This window comes from Solea solea, chromosome 9, assembly GCF_958295425.1.
Source record: "Solea solea chromosome 9, fSolSol10.1, whole genome shotgun sequence".
In the NCBI taxonomy this organism is placed as follows: domain Eukaryota; kingdom Metazoa; phylum Chordata; class Actinopteri; order Pleuronectiformes; family Soleidae; genus Solea; species Solea solea.
In genome coordinates this window covers 16420826-16447034 of record NC_081142.1, presented here as the reverse complement: position 1 = coordinate 16447034, position 26209 = coordinate 16420826, and the positions used below count along the sequence as shown (strand labels likewise).

Below are 26209 nucleotides of genomic sequence, written 5' to 3'. Positions count from 1 at the left end.
TATTCCTCTGCTGGCCTGACCGACAGGTCACCTATAAATACCTCTGTTGCCTGGACGAACATTAGCATCTTTTTCCACAGCGTGTGTGTGTGTGTGTGTCAGTGTTTTTAAGCATTGCAGCTGTAGGTAGATAGAATACGCTGACACAGCAGCCCCAAAGTAACAGAAAAATCATTAAGTCAGTAATGTATGGCTCTGTTCAGAAACGGCAGCTGCAGACTCTACTGAAATCTAGAGCTGCAGCACACGATGAGGAAAACGTAACATCCCATAGTGTTGAATACTGCAGTGACAATAGCCACTTTTCCACTACATGGTTTAGTTGGTTTTCCATTACAATATAGTACCTCCTCATCCTATTCTTAAGTTTAGGGTGTTTTTGGGTTCACTTTTCACTCCAAAAACATGGTTTTATTAAAAAAGTTTTATATTGTGATTAAGTAGGCATGAAAACAAAACACTGGATTCATAGTATGCAATCTTCAAAAACTCAAAACCACTCTTTAAAATGAACTGCAGTGGTTGAATAAAAGTGCATTTTATGTTAAACTGTCTTCGCAAACCACTGTAAAGATTATTCATGAAAAGACATTAACTCCAGACAGACCCAAAAAAAAAACGGTAACATACAATCGATCATATGTCCACAGAAATATGCTATAAAACTGTTTTGTGAAATGCATTAAAAATAAACACCATGATATAAAGACACACCATGGAGCCTTGATCAGGAAGATGCTTTGTTTTACCTGCATGACTTATTGTTGTGAACATAAACTGAGCTCGGGGACTCTTGAGCCTCTTCTGGCTCCAGAAGGCTACAGTCTGGACAGACAGAAAGTAGGAAGTAGCAGGCAACAGACCCTGCAGCCACAGCTCACACTGCGCCTGTAACATATCAAAAAGAACCAGAACATAGATTATAGAAATCAACGTTTTCTTAGCCTCGCGTCCTTGGCTACTTCTCGGGTTTGCTCTTGTGAAGTTTTTCGGCCGCAATCAAGTTCATATTGAAGCTTCAATAAATCATTTTTATTGTTAGACAAATGTCTAACACGTTCTCACATCTTTTGCCATCATGGCTTCATTTGATATAACAGAACATAAATGCAATTAATTACACAATACAACATGACACGTTTTTAATTAACCACACAGAACAATGACGCACACACACGGAAATACTTTCACCGTGCATTTAACCTTGAATGATGCACAAAAGTCTGTTCCTATTAGATCGTGAGACACTGAGTCTGTGGTTTGACGGCAATAATTCATGTTCAGAATTTAAAACATGACCAGAATCACTGACGATGTTATCCACTGTTATGTTGTTATTGTGGGCTAAGTCATAGAAGTTACGTAAAAGATGAACTACCGTCTTTACACAATTTTAACAGCAAACAGAAGACGTAAAATGCTATTATTCATCATTTCAATACTTTCATCATCATCATCGTCATCAGTGTTACGGGCGCCCCACTGTTTGACTGACAGTGCAGAGCTGTTCTACATTAGCCTGCTGTTTGACGGACAGCTCACTAACAAGCTCTTAGACAGTCAGTCCTGTCTGTCTGAGTGGACTCCAGTTAGTCACAACAGAGAGATGCTTGCATGATAACAAGCCTGTGTGCGTGTGTGTGTGTGTGTGTGCATATACTTAGGACGGAATGAGACAAAAGCCTTAAGTTAAAAGCAGTTTCTTAGTGACCTGCCCTCCAAAATGGGATTGAAGTATTTCCATTACTCTGAAGATAGACAAAACATATGGCCCCGTACAGCTGCATGCATGTGTGTGTGTGTGTGAGACATAGATTTCTATTTTGGCAAATAACGTCAGTGGACATTATATGTAAAAGCTGATGTATATTTAAAAGCACTGAATCAGCAGAGAGTTGTTTTTTTTTTTACTTATACTTCCTCCAATTTCCTGTGATACTTCAGGTTTTATGCTAAATCCCACCAGTGCTGCATAAACCCCTGATTGACAGGATATACAGTGCACTTTATACACATCGAGGGAATACACCATGTGCTCATGGAGAGTAACTTAATAATGGAGCGTCGTAAAATATCAATGCCTTGTGTGATATGGAAGGCTGTTTTGTATGCGATTCTGGTTCCTGCCGACCTACCTGTTGTGATGCCGCTGTCTCTGTGTGTGTGCGTGGATGCAGCTGTGAGTAGGAAATACTAGTTAGGGGGCCTCATTTAAATTCCAGGCCTCCCAGCCAAGCAGAACAGAGGACCACACTACAGATAAATGGCTCCACCAGTCTCAGTCTGGGATCACCATTACTACTTTTAAGATAGCCAGGCCCCATACGAGTGTGCTTACATTAAAACCTTTAAAACCCCAAAGTGTTTATGTTTCTTTTTCATTTTCTTTAAATGAACTTCACTTCAAAGTTAAGCGAATCTCAAGACGAAGGATCCCGAGCAAAGACCTGAGTTTTTCTATCATTTATCATGTGGCCTGTTTACGGTACTTGGGGGGGGGGGGGGGGGTAGTAATGTCTGTTTGGGTTGTTTACTGTGATTATGACGGACTAAGCCGCATTGTGATCATCATCATCGTCACACCTATAATCAAGGTTTCCCCCTGTTATTGGTGCATTAAATGTAATTTAATGAGTACATCAAGAAATCTGTTTGTAGAGTTTAGCCGCGATCGCTCTCATGCTCGTACGCATTTGTGCTGGACGTAACAAATAGCTACTCTTCATCCATACTGGAAACCCTTACTGACTGGAGACCACCAGATGCTTTAACTCGAGATGCACATGCTCCGTCCCCTCCGTTGTCAGTCCATCTAAAGGGCTTAGTTACCATGTTATTCCAGCGTTGTAAAGGCAGACCATCATGTTGTCATAGCACTCTAACAAAGTTATGTCCCATGAAGATAATGGGAGCGTCGGCCCGAGGGCGATATTACATTTTCAGACCCACGAGGACCTCTGTGAAAGCCCTCAGCACAGAGGAACAAACGCCAGAAACTGCAATTTTCATGAGCGACTATGAGCCAAAAAAACAGATTTTAAAATACTACACATGTAAAAAAGCGATTCAGGTAAATATATCAGCATGTCTTATTATAAAACCACATCCACAAAACATAAATTAACTCTAAACGTTTAATTGGCGTGTCACTTTTATGTATAAGTTAAACAATTACACAGAACAGCTAGACCAGGTTTTTTTATCACCTCGTTGCTGCTCATTATATAGATCCACATCCTTAATTGAAACATCTGGCTAGTTTTTCTGTGTCTCCATCGAATTCACATTTATAGGAATTTTTATTGGACGCAGGTGGTTCAGCGAGACACAAAGCCATTATTTAATGTCTAATATTAAGCATGAATGTAAAAAAGGGTCGGTGGGGAAATGTGAGTCCCAGCTGTTGCCGTGCGCTACTTCTTGTTTACATACGCAACAGTGAAGCTCAAACATACACAAAGATGATAGGATATCATTAAATTAGTATTCCAGGTTGCTCCGCTTGCACTACAGTAGCTGACTAATAATGGATGTGCACGTGTGTGTGTGTGTGTGTGTGTGTGTGTGTGTGTATGACGCTCATGTGTTTACAGGACCAGTAAACATTTCTCAGGTGCAGCTTCAGAGCTGTGGTGTTTACGTGTGCATGTGTCTGCTATTAACTCACATTTTTATACAGATTCATTTGAATTTTAGCCCTGACACAGACTGACACTGTAATACAAAAGTTTTTTTTTATTTTTAGTTATGTTTACACTTTAGTTTTTTGTATAAATGGCAGAGAGAGTCTTTTGTTGGGGTAAACTGGTTCAGTGTAAGCCTTGAGAACACATTAGACTTTTACCTGAGATATGATGAATATCCTATTTGTTGTTGTGTTTGGTGCTTCTACAAGTCTACATGTCGATACCGGGCAAGACACTTAAACCCACGTTGCTACTGATGGCTGTGCCAGCAGCATGTGAATGGGTACGAAAGATGAGTGATAACAAGGGTGAATGGCAAAACTGTAGTGTAAAGCAGCTTTGAGTGGTCATCAAGACTAGAAAATCGATGTATAAATACAGACCATTTACCAAAACAATTGGTTAATTTTGACGTAGACATAAGCAAAGAAAAAAGGATGCACCTGTTCTCTTTAAAGAATTTGTATATGTGCAGGAGTGTATACAGTGTTGGGCAAGCTACTTGGAAAATGTAGTGAGCTAAGCTACCAGTTAATCTACATTAAATTAAGCTTCACTACACCAAAGCTACCCACCAGAGAAATGTAGCAAGCTAAGCTACAGCAACATTGCAAAAGTAGTTTAACTACATCAAAGCTATTTCCTTTTTTTATACATTGGAACAACTTCATTCCAAGTCAAAACTATCTCAGTGATCAATAAAACTTATCAGACGGATAAGCAGGCAAAAATGTTACATTCAGTTGTTTATTAAACAACAAGCTATGCTCTCACTGCTCCAAAACCAGAACACAAAAACCAAACAAAATGTGCTCCACATGGTAACAAAAAGCAGGTGTTGAGAGTGTGTGTATGTTCATCTATGTTTGTTTGTGTGTGTGCGTGTGTGTGTATGGCGTGTATGGCGTCATTGACTGATCCTTTTATTTCAGACTGTGGTAGAAAAGCTCAGCTGTGCTGAGCTACAGAGATGTTTGTAAAAATGTAGCTTGTGTGGCCGCTACCGCAGTACTTACTACTTACTACTACCGCAGTAAAAGAGCTAAGCTACTGAAAAGCTATTTGATTCAGAAAACGGCGATGCTACCACCACGCTACTGAGAAATATAGTTATGCTACTAACGCCGCTAATTGTAGCGACCTTACTAGAAAACAGCAATGGCGACGCTACCACCACGCTACTGAGAAATGTATTTATGCTAGTAACGCCGCTACTAGTAACGCCGCTACTGCCCAACACTGAGTGTATATGTGTGTATATATACAGTAAGTATGAATTATGTGACGAAATAGTATAGAAAGATGTCAACAGGAAGCTGTGTGGATCAATTAATTCACATTTCATTAAACAAGTTTTAAACTTCTTCTCACGCCTTTTCAAACACGAGGAGAAGCTAATGTGAATAATCTAAACTAACATCTCACGTTGTCATTATGGTTTGCTGCATGTAGATTGCTGGGTAGAAATGGGGAATTTATTCATTTGAAATTCAGCTCTAAGAATAACATTTGAACATAGTCACACATTCTAAATACATTCTGAGATCAACATATGCTGAAGACAGCGTTTGGAAAGACTGTGTGCCTCCACAGTCAGTGTTGTTCATTTGTATGTTGTTTTATTTAGGATAAATGTAAACAAAATAAAAATTCCCTTACCCCGTGAGTCACTCTGCTGTTGCTCTCCTTCTTCCCTTGTTCCGCTGTGCGAGGGTGTGTGTGCATGTTGTTGTTGACTGAATGCGTGTGTCCATGCAGTGCATGAGCGTGTTTATGGGCTGTGTGCGTATGCCGAGACATCCAGGTGACTCTGTAGTTGTGGACCGGCAGGTCTCCCTCTGTGGGGGGCTCCCAGCGTAACAAGACCGCCACCGTGACCCCGCTTCCTTTTGTCCTGAAGACGGAAAACAGGAAGTCAAACAAAATGACATCACAAACTAAATGAACGATAATAAAGTGAAAAGAAAACTATCTCCACTGAGGAAGCAGTAAAATAGACATAATACCTGTTTACAATCTTCCATTTACTTTATATATGCACACAGTAAAGCCACAGACATTTTATATCATCACGCTGAACTTAAGCTACAATTTAGGTCCTCATCTCTGCTATTAAATCTTTTCTCATCCAAGTCTGAACTTAATATGACCTTTGTTGAACAGCATACGCACACAGAAAAGGCGCTACAAAATATGACGTAAAGTGCAGAGCCAGGTCTCTGTATCCACCTGACCACAATTTAAGACTTCAGACAGTGTGCAGCGCTGAAAAGACAGAAGAATATCAATCCTCTTTCATTACTCAAGTTACCTCTCTGTGAACTGGGCCCCTGGTAGTGAACTCATCCAATCTAAAGACTGGTTGCTCACTCGAATGTTGACTGGAGGTTCTGGAGGTGAAGGATCTGTAAAGAGAGAGGGAGAGAGAGGGAGAGAGAGAGAGAGAGAGAGAGAGAGATGTAGTTAGAGAGAAATAATCATCAGTAACACTGCTACCATCATGATAAGGACACATTCTCATTAATTCACCCCACGGAGTGAGAGTGTAGTATTGTTTTTATTGGCTCTGTGTGTCTGTCTGTCTGTTTGTGTTTCCTCACTTGCCAATATGACCACCAGAGGCCGACAGAAGCTTGTTGCGTGAATGGGGTGAAGTCTCAGTTCAAACAAGTCCAGACCAGACACCCTCTGGGAGGGCTGATCAATTTTAAGTAGGTATCTAATTGTGATTATTTTGACAGGCATTGCGATTGTGATATCAGAGTAAAGGGTAATTTTTACATTTGCTCTCATTTGCCCTCGATGATTTCTGTGTGGTATTTGTGCAGATCTGTGAGAAATTGTGAGAGTTCTCTTCAGTCTGTAGAATAAGACATGTACAAATCAAGACAATAATTCATCTAAAATGAGATTTTGACACACTAAACTAAAGAAATATTGTGATTTCAATAGCATTTCGCTTAATTGTTTAGCCCTACCCCCAGTACCAAAATGGCCAGATAATATATAGATCATACAAAGATAAAGACATACAACATCACCACTTTTGTAAAAGTAAGTCCATGTAATGTTACAGGACTGCAGCTTTAATTTGATCTAACATTCATTTTAGAAAATAAAACACTAACTTGGTTCCTCCAAGTCATTCCTTGCCACTTTCTTAGCACATTTCTCAACTTCTGGTTTAGTTTACGTTCTACATTCATATGCTAATTTATCACATTGTTAGATATTACATTAGATGTAGAAAACAAAGTTGAACAACAACACTATCATGTTCATTTAACTTGATAAAAAAGCCCGTGAAACTCTGTGGAAAACACAGCATGTATAAATGTTTCAGTGCAAGACGTGTAACTATTGCACGCAGCATTCACAACACATTCCAAACCAAACTCGGTGCATGTGCACGAGAAGCCACAAATTTCCACAACAAGGTGCACACTGTTGTCATTGGCTTCCAAAAAGACACGGCACACAACATGATGTAGAGTCCTGTGTCTTCCACAGCACAGTGAAGGTTTAGCTGAGTGAATTTGCTTGCCACGTACGTTTAAGCTGCTGGTAAAATCAACAGTCACACGCTTCAACTCTTAAATTATGATTTGGATGTCGAAACAACAAATCATTCAACTATATCTATTGGCGAGCGACTGTTGTGGGGTTGGTGAATCCAACTGAGCAGTGGCCGTTCGCCAGCTTGACTGCATTGTCTAATAACTCCACGTTTAATCTGCTGCAGCAGAGCAGAGTCAAGACGCCAATATGGGAGGGAAAAGACTAATTTCCTCTTGGTCTCATTCGAGTCTACAAAGCCAATTAGATTTCCGGCATCAAAGGTGAGTGATACTGGAGAAGCCTGGAGCCTCCCTGTTCAGTAGCTACCACAACAAATACCAAAGGCGACCACCACTAGTCACCGTTTGCCTCCAAAATGAAATCCTGAGGTCAGGGCTCTTCTAGCGCTGGGGCTCTGTATCACATTAAGACTCTGAAATCCCAATCCTGTATTTGATTAAAACGACTAAATGTATCTGATTAAAACTACATCCCCCATGGCGGGCCTCCCACGGGCCCCCGAGGCTGTGCTTGGCTGACCCAAATGCGGAGATCAAAGTTGGGACGACATATTAGGGCTACAAGATGTGGCCTGTTTGTGTTTGCATGTGTAAGTGGCGTTTCTTTGGAAGGAGAAGGGTGTCCTTCAGTTTGTGGTGTAGTGCCAGCAGTAGAACAGATCACAACCAACAGACACACATGTGTCTGAGGCTTATTTTCACTCCGTGCTCCTCCCTCAATCAGCTAGGTTTCATTCCATTGTTTCTTCAGATAAAGACATCAAGATGAGGTTTCTGATCTAGACATCCCCATGTAATCACTGCTGGCAGCTCCTGCACAACACTAATATTAGAACAAAAAGGGAAGTTTTTTCTTTTTCTTAAAAAAAATCACATTCTCTCTCTCTGTGGTTAGCACCAGGTCACAGGGGAGAAACCGTAACCACCCTGACATCTGCCAGCTTCCTGATTTGTGACCCCTGACCTCCAGCCCCTGACTAATCAGACAAATGAACTGGAAACACAAGACTCTGACAGCGATCAGATGCTATACGGAATGTTTTAGTTTGTCTTTAACCCTTAACCCAGGTGCTTGAAGTATATGAGAGTGCACAAGCACTCACGCTGAGATTATTGTGCAGATATTCGTCTTCAGACGATGCTTTGACTTCCAATCATTTGAGAAATTTCCTCCTAATCAGCAGAGTCTCTGTATGTGTGTGTGTTCCTCATAGCAGCATCTCAGTCACTCACTGCAGACGCTCAGTTTATGTTCGTTTTTACTCGTCGGACAGTGTTTAACCTTTCTGTGACCATCCTGTCGCAGCCTACAGGATTTGGCACGCGTACTTCTCATTACCGTAACTCCTAGACCGTTTGTGATATCTAGGAAATTCAAAAACTACGGACTTTCGCCCTATGTCAATCCCACGATCCTCATGTGGAGGATAAAGCGGTAAAAGATGGATGGATGGACACCGGAAAGCAGACAAGAACTTTGCGCCCATATACTTGTCATTATGGTAGCCCTCAGGACTTCCACGTAACAACCGTCCAATCACAGACAAGATTCAGCAGTACTGTAATTCCTAAATGGTTGAAAGTGAAAGTTACCTTGGAAAAAGTGGCAGAAGCAAATATTTTTAACAGTTCTACAGCCATAAAATCAAAATAAATCCTGAAAATCGTGATGGTCATAAGAGGGTTAAGTGACACACTGGAACCTTAATTACGAAAAAAGCCCCTTTAGGTTGTGAGGTCATCCTAAATTGTCCTCACAGCAACGGATTTGAACCAATATTTTAAAAAACCCCATGGCCTAATAAAGACACACACACACACAGTATGTCCTTAACTAGCACTCCTACAACATTATGGGACATACACTGTTTTTCGCTTAGCAGCGGTGAGTGAAATTCGAACATAAACTGACACCACCCGCCCGTCCTTCTGTCAGTTGTATCTACTGCTATAGAAAGCAGCCAGTTGGCTAAAAAACACTTTCCAAGCAAAACTTGTCTACATTCACTTGCATGCAACGCAGACAAGCACAATATCCTGCCTTACACAGAGCAGATAGAAATGATGAGAATGGCACTGGTCCTCTCGTCCGTCTCCCTCGCCGCGAGAAAGCTGCATATTTTCCATATGTCCAACAACGTTAATATGCTGATGGGCCACCAGGAGCTGCCAGGGAATATTCAGCGTGCCAAGGCACAGGTTGTAATGTTTATAAAACTCTACGGGAGGCACGGAGAATTCCACCATTTAGTATTTTGTTGATGGCAGTGGAAAATGCAGTCCCAGACGCCGCAGTTTTCTATGTGTTCAACTGATAAAGAATTTTTTATTTTTTTTTCCAAAGCCGGGTCCAACCTGAAGTCATTATTCACAGAGAAACATGCTCTCGCCAATCCTGGCGGGGGATTCATATCTCCAGCCAATCCTGGCATCACACCAATATGACCTCAGCCTGCGAGGTATTACAGCGAGGACCTCCTACAGTTTATGTGTGTGTGTGTGTGTTTCTGACTGTCTCGCTCTCACTTTCACACCGTCTTACCGACCAACACCGGGTATTTCATTTTGGCACCGAACCCAACTGAGTGTGTACAGCATATACTGTACGTGTATGCAAGTGAGTGTCAGAGTTAACAACATTTGCAATTTGCAGCCGAGTGCATATTTCCTGTCCGTGCTTTATGGACTGCCATTTTCCAGCTGTGTGCCTTATCCATCATCTTTGAGTGAAAGAGGGAGAGAACACAGGAGGAGAGGAAGGAAATGGTTCCTGAGTGTTGGATTTTTTCCTCTGAGTTTTAAATTTTGTAGGTGTAATATTTCTTGTCAAATGTGTTTTGCTTCGTGTCTCTGGACTACAGTACGCTGAAGGTGTCACTGTCCTCTGCTGGGACACGTGTGACTGTGTTTGTGTTACCTTTACTGGAGATGTAGTGTTTGCTCGGTGTCGTGAAGCCCCTGCTGCCATGGCTGTTGATGGCTGCTACTCTGAATTGGTACCAGCGCTGAGGCCTCAGATCTGTCAGAACCACCTCTTCAGAAAGGGTCTGAAAATATAGACACGACATTAAAATAATGGCATGATGCAGTCTTACTGTCACAGTATTTCATCGAAAACAATGATTCCCAAACTGATTACATTTTGAAACTGGCATATAAATAGACGCAGAGTCTGAGGTGCATAATCATTTTAAGATACTTTATTTGATGTATGCTCTGTGTGCACTGTGGGATAAGGGGGTACGTGGCTGGAGGTCCAAATGTCTGCAGGCGACTGTGAAAAGTTTGGGAACCACTGATCTAAAAGATTCAATTTTAAACAGTAAGATACAGATTCTAGTGAATTTATATAATCCCAGAGGATGACATACAAAACTCAAATGCCCAAATACTCATTTCCTGCTGACATGGTTTATATTATAATACTCAGAAAACAACTAGCAGCACGACAGCCCCCTAACACCCTAATCAATAAATGACTTTTTTATTCAAAACATACAACACATTATTGATTTACTTGCAGTGATGACCCAGGATACTTTTGCCTGGAAGCAATTGCAAACAAACAGTACAGCACACAAAAATAATAATAATAATATTATGCACAATCATACAACAATGTTGTTTTCTTCGCCAATTTTTATCAGTGAGAATAAGAATAGGGTTGCAGGGGAGCTGAAGACAATCCCAGCTGACACAGAGCAAACGATGGGAGTAAACCATGGAGAGGTTGCCAGTCCATCACAACCATTCACTCTCACATTCACAACTACAACCAATTCAGAGTGTCCAGTTAATCTAATCCCTTATCTGCATGTTTTTGTGGACTGTAGGAGGAGACCAGAGTACTCAAAGAGAACCTGCGCACACATGAGGACCCGAACCAGTGACCCCTCTTGCTCTTGCACTGTCACAATTTAACACTATAAAAACTAAAACACATAAAATTGAAACGATGAATCAACATGCTCGCTACAGTTTATAAAAGAACGTAAAAACTTTGTATCCTTAACGAAGGTTAGATTTGCTGCAGGCCTGTTTAATTAGAGGCATACGACCGAATACTTGACTGTCAGTTTCCAGCCACGCGCTGACAAAGACGTTAAATTCCTATTATACCAGATTAGTTCTAGCTGTTAATAAACTACTGCCAACTAAGTTCATATCCATAAAACATCTTCCGTCCAAAAACATGACAGCACCCTGTGTACTTTTAAACATACAAGTTTTCTCAAGTTAATGAGCTGGAAAGTCAGATGAACACACTTGGAGTGAAGTTCATCTGATAATAGATTTGCCAAAATTATGGTTGAAGCTGCTAAAGATTCATGTTTTGTCTCCCTGACAGAGCAAACACACACACACACACACACACACGAGCTGCCATCTATTTAAGTCCATAATGAGCGTTCAGTCATTCAGCGTCAGCCGGTGGAACGACTGTGGCTGCCTGTGGTTCCTTTTTAAGCTCTGCTTATTTACCTAACCTCACACAGGCACACACACACATGGGCGTACAGTGCGCGCACACACAATCACTTACACACACACACACACACACACAGTTTACCCTGGCAGAATGGGAGACTGGCTGGGGTGGAGAGGTTTAGACAGCAAGGCAGCAGACTGATGAGGTGGAAACACAGTCTAACATCCATCTCCATAGCTGAGAAGTTTCATCATTCCAGGCAAATTGAGAGTTATGAGGTAAGGATATGTTACAATCTCTGTGGTGTTGCTTGCTCCACTGTTAACGGCACCAGGAAACCTTTATTTTTTATTTTTTTTTATAGATTGAGTGACTCTCTTAAGTAGCATATTCAGACAGAATCAACCATGTGCTGGGTTGTTACACCTCCACATAATATCTCTCCATAACAGGAGGGTGACAGTAATGAGATGATGATAACTCTTCAAACGTGGAAAAGATCCCTCCTAAAACAACTTAATTTGTAGTCAGGGAGTAGAGTCATTATAAACCTTCTGATCCTCAAATTAGGACCAGGGATGAAAGGTGAAAGGGCCGTGTGGCTGCGTTACCATGGCGGCAGTAGTCCATGGCGTGGCGTGGTCTTCGCTGGGATGGATGCCCACGTTCCAGCGGGACTGAAGCATGTAAATGATCGGCTCCACGCTGACGTTGAACTTTGACACCCACACCACCTTCACGTGACCTTCTGGATTCTCTACAAAGCTCATCTCCCTGCGAGGCTTCAGGGGAACACCTGAGGGGACGAAACAGGAAGCCATCTGAATATAATTCTTAGGAGAGTATACGAATAATACGTGGTGTCACTGGATTTCTCAAGACGCCAAAGAACACGTGGTTGGATGGATGATTGGACGTGTATTGAGTTCATGTAAAAAATATGTTCTTGATTATGTGAGGTCACTGAACTCTGGACTAATATGAATGATGATGAAATCCTTTCTCCGACCCAAACGGGAACATGTCAATCAACTGCAGCGCTAACAAGCACACAAAATAATTGATATCACCTGTGTGGGTGCTGGGCTCTTAAGTCAATCAAAAAAAAATGTACATGAATGACTAGGTGACATTCAATAAATTTAGATTTAAAACTGTAGTCGATCATTTTTAAATACCAACAAACGTCTGTTACATTCATTGCACTCGATTAATTAGGGCTTTGTTTTATGTCAAGACAGATGGCGTCCACTAAACACCTCTTGTTGCCGCCCTCTCCTGTGCTGCTGTTGTATACACACAAATGCTCCCTCAAATGAAGGACACAGCATAGAAATAATGTAACTAGGGATGCAAGAGATCAGACTTTTTGCCAATATCTATATTTTCCAATAGATCGGGAATGCTTAGGCTGTTAACCAATATCGATATATATATATGTATATTTTCCCCTGTGCCCTGTGATATAAATGTAATTTATTGAGCAAAATAAATAAATGTAAAAAAAATGATAGTTGTAGAGGGAACCAGCAAGTCAAGGAGGTAGCCGCTAATTTAGCCTACTGTTGTAATAATAATACAATAATACTACATTTAATTTAAAGCGCCTTTCATGTCACTCAAGGACACTTTACAAACAGAATTAATTAAAATCACACAATTAGCTAAGCCAAGGTATAAGAAAAAAAAAGAAAAAAACACATAAAATTGTAGTCATTTTGGCAGATGTTGATGTGTTTGCTGATATCCAATAACATATTTTAAAGCAAAAATATCTGTCACCAATACAGACATCGTGCCAATAATATCACACATCCCTAAATGTTACATCGTTTATGTTCATGAAGAACAAAGACTGAATGGCAGAATAACAAGAAAAATCACCAAATGTTACATACTGTGGTTTCATGTGCATCAGAAAATAAATCCTGAGTCAAGCGCTGTTTGTTTATAATAAACACCTTCATAGATCGCGGGTTTAAGTTCTGATTTCACATGGAGCTGCATGGGACCTCAGGTAACACACAAGCAGGCAATAAAGTAAGGAATTTTATCACACTGAATTTTAAAGTTAATCAAAAATCTGCACATTAAATACATTTAAACACCATAGGTGCAAGAGCTATATTTCTCAAGTGCCTCCATCCCAACAGAATCAACAACTGTTTGCGGGCTATGATTTAACTCTTGTAACAGCATGTCAGTCAACACAGGGATAAACAAGCCATACAAAATAAATGAGACCACATAACCAATAATGATTTCTTCATCACGACTGTTGTCATTATTATAAAACAACCAAGTGCCAGCCAGGCTCGCTGAGACAAAACAAAAACATCATATTCTTTGACGATAATCTCAGTTTAAACGAGCCTTAAACCAACTCTGAAAGCATTTACCTTTGTATGGGTTGGCTGGGGCTTGGCAAGTGTGTCCACAGCCATTGGAGCAGCACTTTCTGGGGGAGGGACAGTGCTGGTCTGAGGAGCAGCTCTCCACACAAGCTGCAGCGAAGCCGGTGGCTCGCTGTGGTGGTGGACAGTCGCCCTGACGAGACGACCTCAGAGAGGCAAGGAACTCCCTGCTCGTTACACACTCTGTCTGCTTCTGAGAGCAAGAGAGCGCACGGTAATTATTATTATTGTTATTGGTACAGTTCACACACAATGGAAATCATACATAATATAGAGACGCACATGTGCAGAACAACACAGCAGAGGTGAGAGAGTTTCCTCATAAAACGCCTTTGAAGGCAGCCCTTGAGGTCTGGGATGGTGAAAGTGTGTGTGTGTGTGTGTGTGTGTGTGTTTCTGTGCACATGGCTGCAAATTACCTAAATGTATACACAAGCCTCAGCTGATAGATCTGAATTACGCTGTGTTCCTAACCAGCCAGCCAGTCAGCCATCCAGCCTGTAACATGCATCAGCTGCTGCGATGAAAAACCCTGAAAACCACAGCAACTGGCTCTGCAAATAATCATTTTGGGCCACACGCGCACACATATACTGTATATACATGCAAAACATACACAGAATTGTTGCACAATCTCATATGTGTGCAACACATTTAAAAGCCCACAAGTGTATTGCAGTGCAAACAAATATGCAGCTATCCTTCTTACACATTGTTTATTCACTTCCATTCATTTTGACAGAAGAATCCTGAACCAGTTAATGTCTAACCCTCACTTTAACCTAACCACAATTCAAATCTTAGCTCTAAACGTTCCCTCACAAAACAGGTTCTGCCTCATTAGGACCGGATTTTGGTCTCCATGAGGACTACTGGTCCTGACAGGGTGAGTGCTTATGCCTGGAAAGGTGCTAAATAGGTGACAAATACAAGTAAACACACACACACTGACTCACATCTTACCTCACAGGACTTTGGAGACAGCACCTTCCTGGTTTCCCACAGCTCCCTGCATGGCTGAAGACACTACACAACAACACAAGCATAGTGTCTAACAATGTTCACTTACACAAGTTTCATCACATGTGAAATAGTCAGTGAAAAAGAGGGATGGGACTCGGTATCAGTCCGATACTGGTCAAAAACTCTGGATCGGATATCGGACAGATAAAAATGTAGAATCTGATACAAGACGTAAAACAAATTGGTAAAATAAAATAAAAACCTGAAACTAACAATTTAGCTGAGTCATGTTTGGGCTGTTTTTGATTTTCTTCTTTTTGGGAGAACACAGTTGGAGAATTGTGTCTTTGAAATGACTCGGCACAAATATGTTGTGAACAGCTGCATACGTTCATAAATGGTCTAAAACAGGGGTGCCAAACATACGGCAGAACTGGCCCACCGGAGCCTTTGTGCCTTTGTAGATCCACTGTGATCTATAAGTATTGCATGTGTAAATGGTAAATAAAGCATAATATTCTTGAAATTGCCCTTATTTTTCTGACCGTTTAAATGACCGTTTGCGCATAATATGTTTTGTAAAACAATGGGCAAAATTAGGAGTTCTTGTTGTTTATAGATTATTATGCTATTATTTTACTCTTCTGACCCACTTGAGATCAAATGTGGCCCATGAACTAAAATGAGTTTGACACCCCTTGTCTAAAATGACTGTATCGGGATAATATCGGTATTGGAAGATACTCAAGTTTTTGATATTGTTTCAGACACAATAAAGTGGTATTGTCCCATCCCTAGTGAAAAACCACAGTGAGTAGCTGGATGTCATATGGTACCTAAAGAAATACTGGAAGTCCATCATTAAGCATGTTTGTTTAATACATCGTTTAGTCTGAAGTCATTTCTTTCACGGGACAACATATACTGGAATGTTTATTGGAACAGAACTGTAACTGTTAGACTGCATATAACAATACGTTTACAAATTGAAAGATATGTTGATGTCTTTCTCCATTAGTTGGTTTGTCTGTACGGAAATAGTTTCAAAAGTTAATTCTTCCTTTAAATGGCTGAGGTTTGCAAAAAAAAGAAAAGAAAGAGTAAGAACTCATCTAAGTTACAACCTGTCACATGGTTTTAGCATTTACAACTCTCTGTGTTTAAGCAGGTAGAGAAAACGCGCTGAAGAAGAAAATAAAAAATAAAAAATCCACACTGCTCCAGCTCACACGCACATATTCATCTGGTTTGCCACCCCAGTGAACCGGTGAGTGATGGCTCTTACCAAATTAAAACCAGACAACGTATAAAAACTGCGGTTTCACCCCAAACCTCCTTCCCCTCCTCCCTCTGCCTGTCAGTCCGTCTGTCTCCCTCAGCTCCACAGTGGGTCTGGCTTCAATCACTCTCTCAATTTATTCCATCTCCCTGATTCCAGGGGAACAAACAGAATCAACAAAAAGCCATAAATACTTCATCTTTGCACAAATAAATGGCTACTGTTGGATGAAAACGTCGTCTCCACAACCTCAGGATTGTTTCAAATGGGTTCATCTGCGGACTGATGACTAAGTATTTTCACAGTGATTTTTTTAGGTCTTCGACAGCACTGCGTCGAAGACTATGTAAACTTTTCATTTCATATATAAAACACAGGGCAAACACTACATGGGAACACTGGGATTCATAAAGCACCAGCAAACCAAAGCCAACGAAGCCACATGTGCTTGGACATAAACTCTGGGTCTCAGCGTGGAGCCTGATCACTGTTTAATGTCGTGCAGTTGCTTCGTTTAATTTCAGTCATGGAAGAAGAAGTTTGCCTTAGTTTAGAGTGACACGCTGCCCAAAATCTATCTTCCGAGAACGAAACGCTTGTCTCCTGCAGAGATGAAATGTGGCTGCGAGTATGCGGAGCCGTTTGTCTCCTCACAGAAAACCAAGGCTCGGTGAACAGATGTAAAGGATGAAGGAAGATATCTACGCACGTACATACCTGCATCTTTGAGTATGTCAGTTCTTCACACTGATGTCTTAACCTTCTATTGTCATTTATATTCCCATAAAAACGATTAAAGAATCGAATTATTGATGTAAAAACTTGATCAAATAGGGCTGTCACACGTTATTCATGATTAATAAAGGGTTGTTTTTGACTTTAAATCACATTTATCGTACACAAAGTACACTGAGTGTAACGATGGTCAGTGACAGACTTTGACTATCTTTTTGTAGGGTATGCACCTAAAGACAACTGCAGTCCAATCTGTTATTCAGGAGGTGAACTAAATAAATAAATAAATAGATAAGTAAAGCTGCAGCTCTGCTGAAACAGTAAGAGGTAACTCAGCACTTTAAAGTAATCAAATAAATCTAAATACAAAATTTAAACGTGACAAAATAAGATTTGTCATGGTTACCTTTTGCCATATAGATAAAATGAATCACTTCCGTTTCTCAAATGACTTTTTTGAAAGTGTAATTTGTCTGTCTAAGACTGTATGTTCTGCTGTAGGAATATTACAATATTTTGCCCAAACCAACATTGTCTTTATGATCAGGAGCAAATATCACATGTACAGAGGGTACAATCACTGGGAGAGGAAGACGTGAATGTGGGATTACATGTCAGTTTATGTATAATCTTGTCAAAGTATGAAACAAAAAGGTACATCGACACACTACCTGTCTTTGTATTGAGAATATGGAAACATAGCATAAAAAAACCCCCACACATCTGTGAAATGCTTTTGCCATATGAATGAATGGTGTTCCTGCACTGTGTCCTGCACCTCAGCTATGTTTGATTTTTTTTGTTTTCCATTAATACTTCCATCCGAGCTGACCACAACCTCCAATCTCCAGGAAGTAACAAACTATGGAACTCTCACAGCCACCTCTACAGATCTGTGTCGTCCAAAAAAGACATCGTTTTGAGAGAGGGAGGGAGGGAGAGAGAGAGAGAGAGAGAGAGACGCATCACCTCTTAGTTGTTTTCCCCTTCTCTCCACTGCTTGTTAATGATGCATTCCTTAAGGAGTCTGGATATGAGGAGACACAGAGATAGTCCAATACAAGCACGAACACACACACACACACACTATTGCACTATTGTAACCAGATCCTTAAGTGCGATATGTTTTTGGAGGAGCTCTCATGGGTCTCATCACTCTACCACATGCTGGGCTGAGCTTAAGGTTGTCAAAATTCCCCCCCAAAACACCTTTCACCAACCAAGTGCCTTTCTCTACACGCTGCACCGTCTGTTCTCACTCCTTTTCTTCTGTACTCCCACTTTGATCTGTTACAGACACGTTTAATTTTTCATTCCTGTCCTCTCGTCCTTCGCTTCCCTCCCCTCCCTGACCCCATCCCTCTCTGTGGTCAGCAGGTATTTTTGTTTCCTCTCATGTGTTCCTCTGCCTCCTCCACTGCCTTCCTCTATCGTTTGACGGTCTCACGTCTTCTCCTTCCTCCCCAGCTCTCCTAAGCTTCTCCTCCTCCTCCTCCTCCACCTCCTCCTCTGTTGGGTGGTCACAGAGTCTGGAAGGTGAAGTTTACATGTGGCACTCCTTACGTACTCTCTGATATTTGTCTGTCATTGTACTGTAGGTGTGTAAACAGATGTTTTCCATGAAGTCGATGTTTTACATGCTGCAGGATATTTTTACAGACGAGGAGTGGCTTAAGACAAATTTCCACCACAGTGGGCACGGTGGGAAGTTCCTTGCAAAGCGCTTTATTAGGAACACCTGTACACCTTCAATCTCATGCAATTATCCAACCAGCCAATCATGGGGGAGCAGAGCAAGACATAAAGGTCTGCAGACTCGGGAGCCTAAGTTATGTTCACATCAGACTTAGATACAAATGAGATTTAATAAGTGGTGGCTCTTCAGATGGAAATACCTTGAAATCAGAGGCCAGACGGAGTAACTAACATGTGGTGGGATTCCATATTCAAGTTGCCCCCGAATGGAAACACAAAATATTCCAAATATTTGAAATATTGCATTGACGTTTTTACCCTGTTTGGCAAACACATTAAAAGTAAACATGAATAAGTACAATGGAAACAGATTTGGGGAATAAAGGATGACGTCTAGACAGAAACGTCACTCCGACTTCTGCATTTCACTGCACTGGAAAAAGAAACAGCATTTGAGAGCTGATGTGTGGACTGATGAGGAAACCGCAGCATTCCTCCACTCAGTGCAAAAAGAAAATATTACTGCAATAATAGATGGGAAACAGCAACAAAACACTTTATCATCACACACCTTTTGAACGTGCTTGGCACTCTTCATTTATGTCATCAGGTTGCACCTTCTTATCCTCCTGAAGTGATCCAGGCTTTAGTCTGAGCTACTGTTTTTCTCTGCAAACTCACTCTGAATATTCGCTTAACAGCAGTGGATAGGAACTCATATGAATGTGCATTTTATACCAATTATATACAAATTCTGCTAAAATGTGTGACATCCACTGTCAATACACACATTGGCTTAAAGGTCCAGTGTGTAACCTTTTGGAGTTACTGGCCAAAATTTAAAATACTACCCACAAAAACAAAGCCTTTGAACAACGGTGTCAAACTGGTGGCCCATGGGCTAAATGCGGCCCATCACTTTGTTATCACGTTATCATGAAAAAATGGCCCACGGCCTCCTCTTTCTTTAAATGGTGATAAGATAAAGACAGAATTGAATTCTATTTTATTAATAGTAATAATATAAATGTGGCTGTAATTATCACAGTATTAAATGTATTACATTCTACATCCAATTACATACATGTATATGCTTGCTTGGTGTTAATTGCAGTTGTCTACATTATTATGTACTTAAATTTAGATTAATGTCTCAGTTTTTTGAGATTAATAGATTTATTTTGCATCATAAATAGGCTATTATTCTGAAGTACTATATACATCATTCCATACCAAAACAAGCACTTTTACTTTGAAATTCAGTGAAATATCATCATGGATCACTTTATTGTGATATCATGATGGAATATCATTTTAGAGGTTTTAGATCATATTGCCCACCTGCTACTGAATAGTTGTATTTTTCCACTGTTTTTCTCTAGACCGGCCCCCTCTTGACTAGACTAGACCCTCATTGGCCCCCAGGTCATTTGAGTTTGACACTCCTACCTTAGAATAAGCCTTTATATGCACTTTAGGCATTTGCTTTGCTTTACCGAGGCCACCATCTTGCGACGGCATAGTTTAGCAGCACAAATGGACAAACAGTGGTATAATGTACAAGTAGTTTGTTATTGTCCAAAATTCACGTATTAGTGCTTTATTTATATTTCTAGCAACTTTTAGTCAGAAGAAGAAGAAGAAGAGTTGGAGTTTGGAGCTTTTATAGTCTTGATGAGCTGCTTTACACTTTATAGAGCCAGAAATTGAACCCACAACCTTCCAGTTGAAAGACAACTCGCCCTACCACTGAGCTACCATGGCTCAATCCTCACTCCTCACTTTTTTGTAATACTTTTACTTCTAAAACTTAAGTACATTTTATATCAGAAAATGACTTTTGATATTTAAAATACAGTAAATATGATATACTTTAACAATTTTACTTAAGTAATATTATAAAAAGTGACTTCTACCAAAGTCATTTTCTGATAAGATACTTTATTCCTTTTACGTACTTTATACAAGACTGTGCATTTTAAAGCAGAAGCTTATGACACAAACAAAGAAGAACCACATCCTCTCTGGTAAACCAAGGCCACTGTAGTATACCCTGATAGACCTGAGGAAGTTAATGCAAAAACATAACCGTATTTTTTTTACTAGTTACTTACTTTCTGCAGTAAGGACAGAAAACAGGAATGTGGGCGCTGTCACAAATGGATATGAGCTGAAAACACTTGATATGCATGTGGTACATACCTTACACTCTCAAATATCACGTGTATGCTGTAAATCATATACATGCAGTGTGTTTGTGTAAGAGGAGCTGAAAGATGAGCAGACACTTTTGGCCTTGAAGGTGACACGATGAGTTATGTGTCGGAGGGAGAGAGTGCAGCAGACACAGCAGAGGTCAGAGATGTTACTGTTTAATACAGCAGCGCAGTGCAACAACAAAAGGCGAGATGAATGAGTTTTTGTCTACATGTGGGCACATTTGGCACAGGGGCTCATCAGATACCTGTATAATAATTAATCACACACACACACTTGGTCTCTCAGCCCTCCTCTGGCCTCTCCTGCTGTTTTATGGCCTCACCTGCCACGATGGAGGGATGACAGCTACACTCAGCGAGAGGGAGGGGAGGAAATGGAAGAGGGAGGGAAGGAGAGATGCAGTTTCGGAGTGGATGGCGGGGGGATATAAGTGAGTGTCAGTTGAAAAGGAGAGAGGAGATGAAAGACAAACAGTGAAACAGGTCCAGAGGAAAAAGGGAGAGAGACAAAGAGAGACAGCTACACACCAGATGTGCCCACTCTCACTACACGCTCACTTGTTCACTGGGCGAAGTGTAAAACACTATTTATGCTAAATTATGCATCCAGCTTGTCATCACCTCTTTAGAGTTTATTTTATTATTTCTGCATGTGTAAGGTTTACAGCCACATGAGTCACATGAGGTTTGGTGGCAGTGCAGTGCCAGTGCTAACTACATTTACATGCTTTTTTGTAAATCAAATTTCAAACAGCGTTGACATTTATGGTTTGTCCATCTGTTCCGTGCGATATCTAAGAAATACCTTGAGGGAGAGATGTAACTGATTAGATTTGAGCAGTGAGAACTCAAAAGTTGGATGTCACTATTACCTCAGCAAACAAGCCTCTTGAAAGTAATATCTTTGGACCACCTCGACTTTGGCACAATTGTTCACTTGGACAAAAAAAGGGATTGACTTTGGTGGTCAAACGTTGAAGGTCATGGTCACAGTTTTTGCCCGTGTAAATGGAAAAGTGAATCCCTACAAAGTTTTCACTTGGACTCGTCACTGATCACACATTAGAAATAATATCTAAGTAAGTCATATTTACATTGTGCCGCATACGTTCATATGAAAAGACAACTAAAACCACTTCAAGTGTTTCTGAAGCCAATGCAGAGTTTCTCCTCTCCTTCGCACATATATGTTACAAAACAATGGCTGAACTGTGGAGTAAAGAATTATGAGTGTCCTGTTCAACATTTTAGGCGTGTCTTTAAGTATAGCTCGATGATGCACTGGAGACAACGTAAGTATAACTCCTCCTCCAACACTATAATGATTAGGTATGTCCCGATACAACCTTTTCACTTCCGAAAACTTTAACCTCTGATTTCAGAGGTTAAAGCTTTTCTGAAATCACTAGCCTGTTGTAGTCCTCATGGAGACCGAAAACCTGGTCAGAAACTAATTTTGTGGATTTGATTAAGTTTAGGTATAAGATTTAAATTTAAACTCATCATGATCATGTTGGTTAGAAACACTTTAAGCAGAAACTAAGAATAACTAATGATTGAATGACTAGACTACACATGTATTGATGTCACAATTCCACATAAAGCTGTTTTATTCACTGCATTTCATTAAATAGTAGCATTTTAGACCAAAATGACTTTCCTCAGCAACGTTAAAAAAGTGATTGTGTATTAGTATCCTACAGTACAGCATGTGTCCATAATATAGTGAGACAGCTGCATTTATAAATGTCAAATGAGATTTTACAGAACATTTCACCGGACATACTGGCTCTACATTTTTAATATCTACACAAACACACACATACACACACACCATTTCAGGCTTTGTAGTACTTAAATGAAAAGTAGCGGAACAAATTCCTAAAATCCCTTTGAAAAGCATGTGAGACTTTTGCCAGACCTTTGGAAAAACATTTAAAAACAACCAAACCAAACTTCAGCTGGCAGCAAGTGGGTGGAGAAAAAAGAAAGGCTGCAGGACAGAGTGAAGAGGAAAAGAAAGAGGGATGAGCAGGAGGACTCGAAAAGACAAATGCATCAGTATAGTTCACCTCTTAAACCAAATGTGCCTCTTAAGCCCTCAAACTGCATCGTGACACATCATGGATTACAGCTTACATCACAATATTGTTGTGAGTCTCTGACCGTATCAAATGACAGGCAAAAACTATTGTTTTGTTTCATAAACAATGAAGCAGAGAGGAGGGAAGTGGATCCATCGTCCCATGTGTACCCATCATCCTTTGCACTCTTATTGATGCTTATTGATGCCATGACCAGCTCTTGACAAAGAGACAAAAGCTTAAGTTACAGTAGACAGAGGCTCAGACAAATAAGACCAATGCATCTCAATTTAAAAGGGTGGATTTTTAGAGCTATATTACTATCAACAGAGCAGAAATATACATCCATCCATCTTCTACCACTTTATCCTCCACATGAGGGTCACAGGGGGAGCTGTGCCAAACTCAGCTGACATAGGGCGAAAGGCGAGGTACAGGGCCACACATAGAGACATACAACCACCCACTCTTACACTCACAGTCAATTTAGAGTGTCCAATTTACCTAATCCCCATATTGCATGTGGGAAGAACAACAGCAGAAAGGACCTTGTTCTGACCGGGTCGCAAACCTGGGTGTGAAACAGAAATCTGGTACCATGGAAATGCAATTAGATCATTACATCTCTACAAAATGATACTGGACAGCCTCTGATCTGATGGTCCATTATGCCAATAAAAGATAAATATGCTGTAGCAGATGGCTACTGAAATACTTCACCTACATAAGGGTCAATATCAAAAAGACCAGATTCCAAAACCTGGTGCATTCCTTCAAAGGCCTTTCTGACAATACATATAATGTTATTATTAGATATTATATCAAGCAACTGGACATGTTTGAACAGCAGAGTGATAGGAGATGAGTGTGGGAAAAGTAAGCAGACTCAAACATGAAGCCAGTAGAAGATATAAAGGCTCACACAGGCGAGAAAGCTGCTGGATGCAGCTGTTGTGCTGCGCTATGCAAATTAACAACTGAGAAAATAAGATCAAGAGAGAGGGTGAGGAGGAAGATACGTACTGGCACATGGGGGATAAAGATAGGATGTCTGATATTTAAACGTGTCACCAACAGATCCCTCTATTTTACCATTACTTTCTGTATTTTGACTGGATAATTACCACTGTGGTGTTACTTTCAACCAACACTGAAAACAGTGGACAGTCCACACTGGGATAAGACCTGTTTCCAACTGGGAAACTGACACTGTTGTGTTTATTAGAGCACTTCTTGTCTGGCACATACATCAAAAGTAGCCCCTTTTCCACTGCAGGAACTTTTCTCATTTACCAGGGATTTTGAAAAATCTTGGTGCGTTTCCACCAAAATTAGCGTTTCCCTCGACCCCAAACTTTCACCTAAAGAAGCACCTACTCGCGACTAGAGACTTTTCAGGTAACCAGGCACTCTAGAGGGGCGGGGCTGTGTGCTGAGGAACACTGATTGGTGGAACACATTTTGGCAGCTGTTTAAGCCAGTGTGGCTAGATAGATAGACACTTTATTCATCTCACAGAGAAATTCACAGCTGCAACCCACCTTTAAAAGAAGACGAAGAAAGAAGAACTTATTCATTTCAACAATATGGAGCAAAAGAAAAGGACGTAAGACAAGTGTGTTTTGAGCGTATTTGCTGAGGAAGCGGTTCAGCGGGACTTCAGGCCTGCGTCACGAAACGACCAAGTTTTGTTTTCCGGAACTTTAAGGTGCGGTGGAAAAGCAAACCGCACAGATTATATGGAATTCTTATCCCCAGGTAAATAAGTTCCAGGCAATAAAAGTTCCTGGAAAAGTTGGTGGAAAAGGGGCTATAGTTTTCCAGTTTGAGGCCAACCAGGAGTAAGTAAGAGTAAGTAGCCACTAGGGGGTGACTCTCTGCTGGTTGAAAAAATAACTCAGTTTGAATGGAAAAGGGAAAATGAGCCTACTTCTCACGTAATTTAGTCAGTAATGGTTTTTCACATTTTCGAAGAGTATAGACAATAAAGCACTTGGTTATCATTCAATAGGTGCCTGGTTGCAGGTGACGCCTTTGAATTCTCGGGTTGTAAAACCTGGCAAAACTGCACTTCTGGAGGCTTCAAAGTGTGGGTCAGGAGTCTTATGGCTGACGTCACGACCAGTTGCCACTTGGTCTGGCCTCACACTTAGGGATCGCACTTGGACATCTCTCTGTGTATATAAAGTAAACCACCGACCAAGAGTATGATGGAAGGACCACATATCCCACCAAGCCTGGGAACACTTCGGGAAACCCCACCATGAGATGGAGTACACGGCCAGGACATAAGGCCAAACGTCGATGTGTACCACCACAACCCATATGAGTGATGGAAAACTGGAAAATTAAAATAATATTGAATCATTTTACAGCTATTTGGAGTATTAGGGAAGGGGCAGGGTAGAAGTGCAATTATCTCTCCAGTAAGTCGCGCTCTTACTCATAGCGTGGTGTGAAATAAACCGAGCAAAAGCCAAGAACACAGAACAACTCCCAGCTTCTACTGAATAACTATAAACGAGGAAGATAGAAAGAGGAGGAGTTAATAGTGATTTCATCACAGACTTGCACCATGGTTCTGCGTCAGAACTGTTTGTTCCACTGCCTCGGACACCTGGTACACATTACGCTATGTATACGTCTACACGTTTGTGTGTCTGCGAGAGTGTGCGAGTGAAGGGGAAAAGATAAAAGAAGGAGGAGATGGACAGATGGAGGAATTGAGTGAGGGCTGTTGTGGGGTTTTAGTGAACTCCCACGTGTGTTTCCATGAGCAAGAGTCCACTGATGATGTGACACAAACCATATGAGATGGGGCCACATCTGCTTGGTGTGTATGTGTGTGTGTGTGTGTCTTCAGCAGAGAAAGAGAGTAAGAGAGAGAGACCATGGGCCCTGATGTAACAAAGGAACTGATAAAGCACCACAGATGATGAGACATGTCTGCCTGCCTGCCTTTATCTGTTGTCTCATCTCTTCCGCCCCCCCTTGCATCTCATCCTTAACTGTGCTTTAAAAGGAAATTTTAAAATACCCGAATACCTTGCTCCACTTTCAATATTGTGTTTCCAATTTCCTTTTCTACATGAATCATTGCACATTTAAAGCTCTCCATGTGAAACAG

At 40.8% G+C, this 26209-nt stretch overlaps 1 protein-coding gene across 2 annotated transcripts in view; it reads right to left on the bottom strand.

Annotated features, from left to right (window-relative positions):
* Window positions 1-26209, bottom strand: part of anos1b (anosmin 1b) — a 50489-nt gene that overhangs the window by 7662 nt on the left and 16618 nt on the right. The window contains exons 3-9 of one of the 2 annotated variants that reach the window (XM_058639478.1): window positions 15071-15133; window positions 14093-14297; window positions 12305-12489; window positions 10182-10311; window positions 5998-6091; window positions 5346-5580; window positions 750-888 (exon numbers count right to left, since the gene is read on the bottom strand). In XM_058639478.1, coding sequence (XP_058495461.1) covers window positions 750-888; window positions 5346-5580; window positions 5998-6091; window positions 10182-10311; window positions 12305-12489; window positions 14093-14297; window positions 15071-15133 — 1051 coding nt within the window. Of the gene's footprint in view, window positions 1-749; window positions 889-5345; window positions 5581-5997; window positions 6092-10181; window positions 10312-12304; window positions 12490-14092; window positions 14301-15070; window positions 15134-26209 lie in introns of both variants that reach the window. The other variant, XM_058639477.1, reaches the window with a different exon arrangement.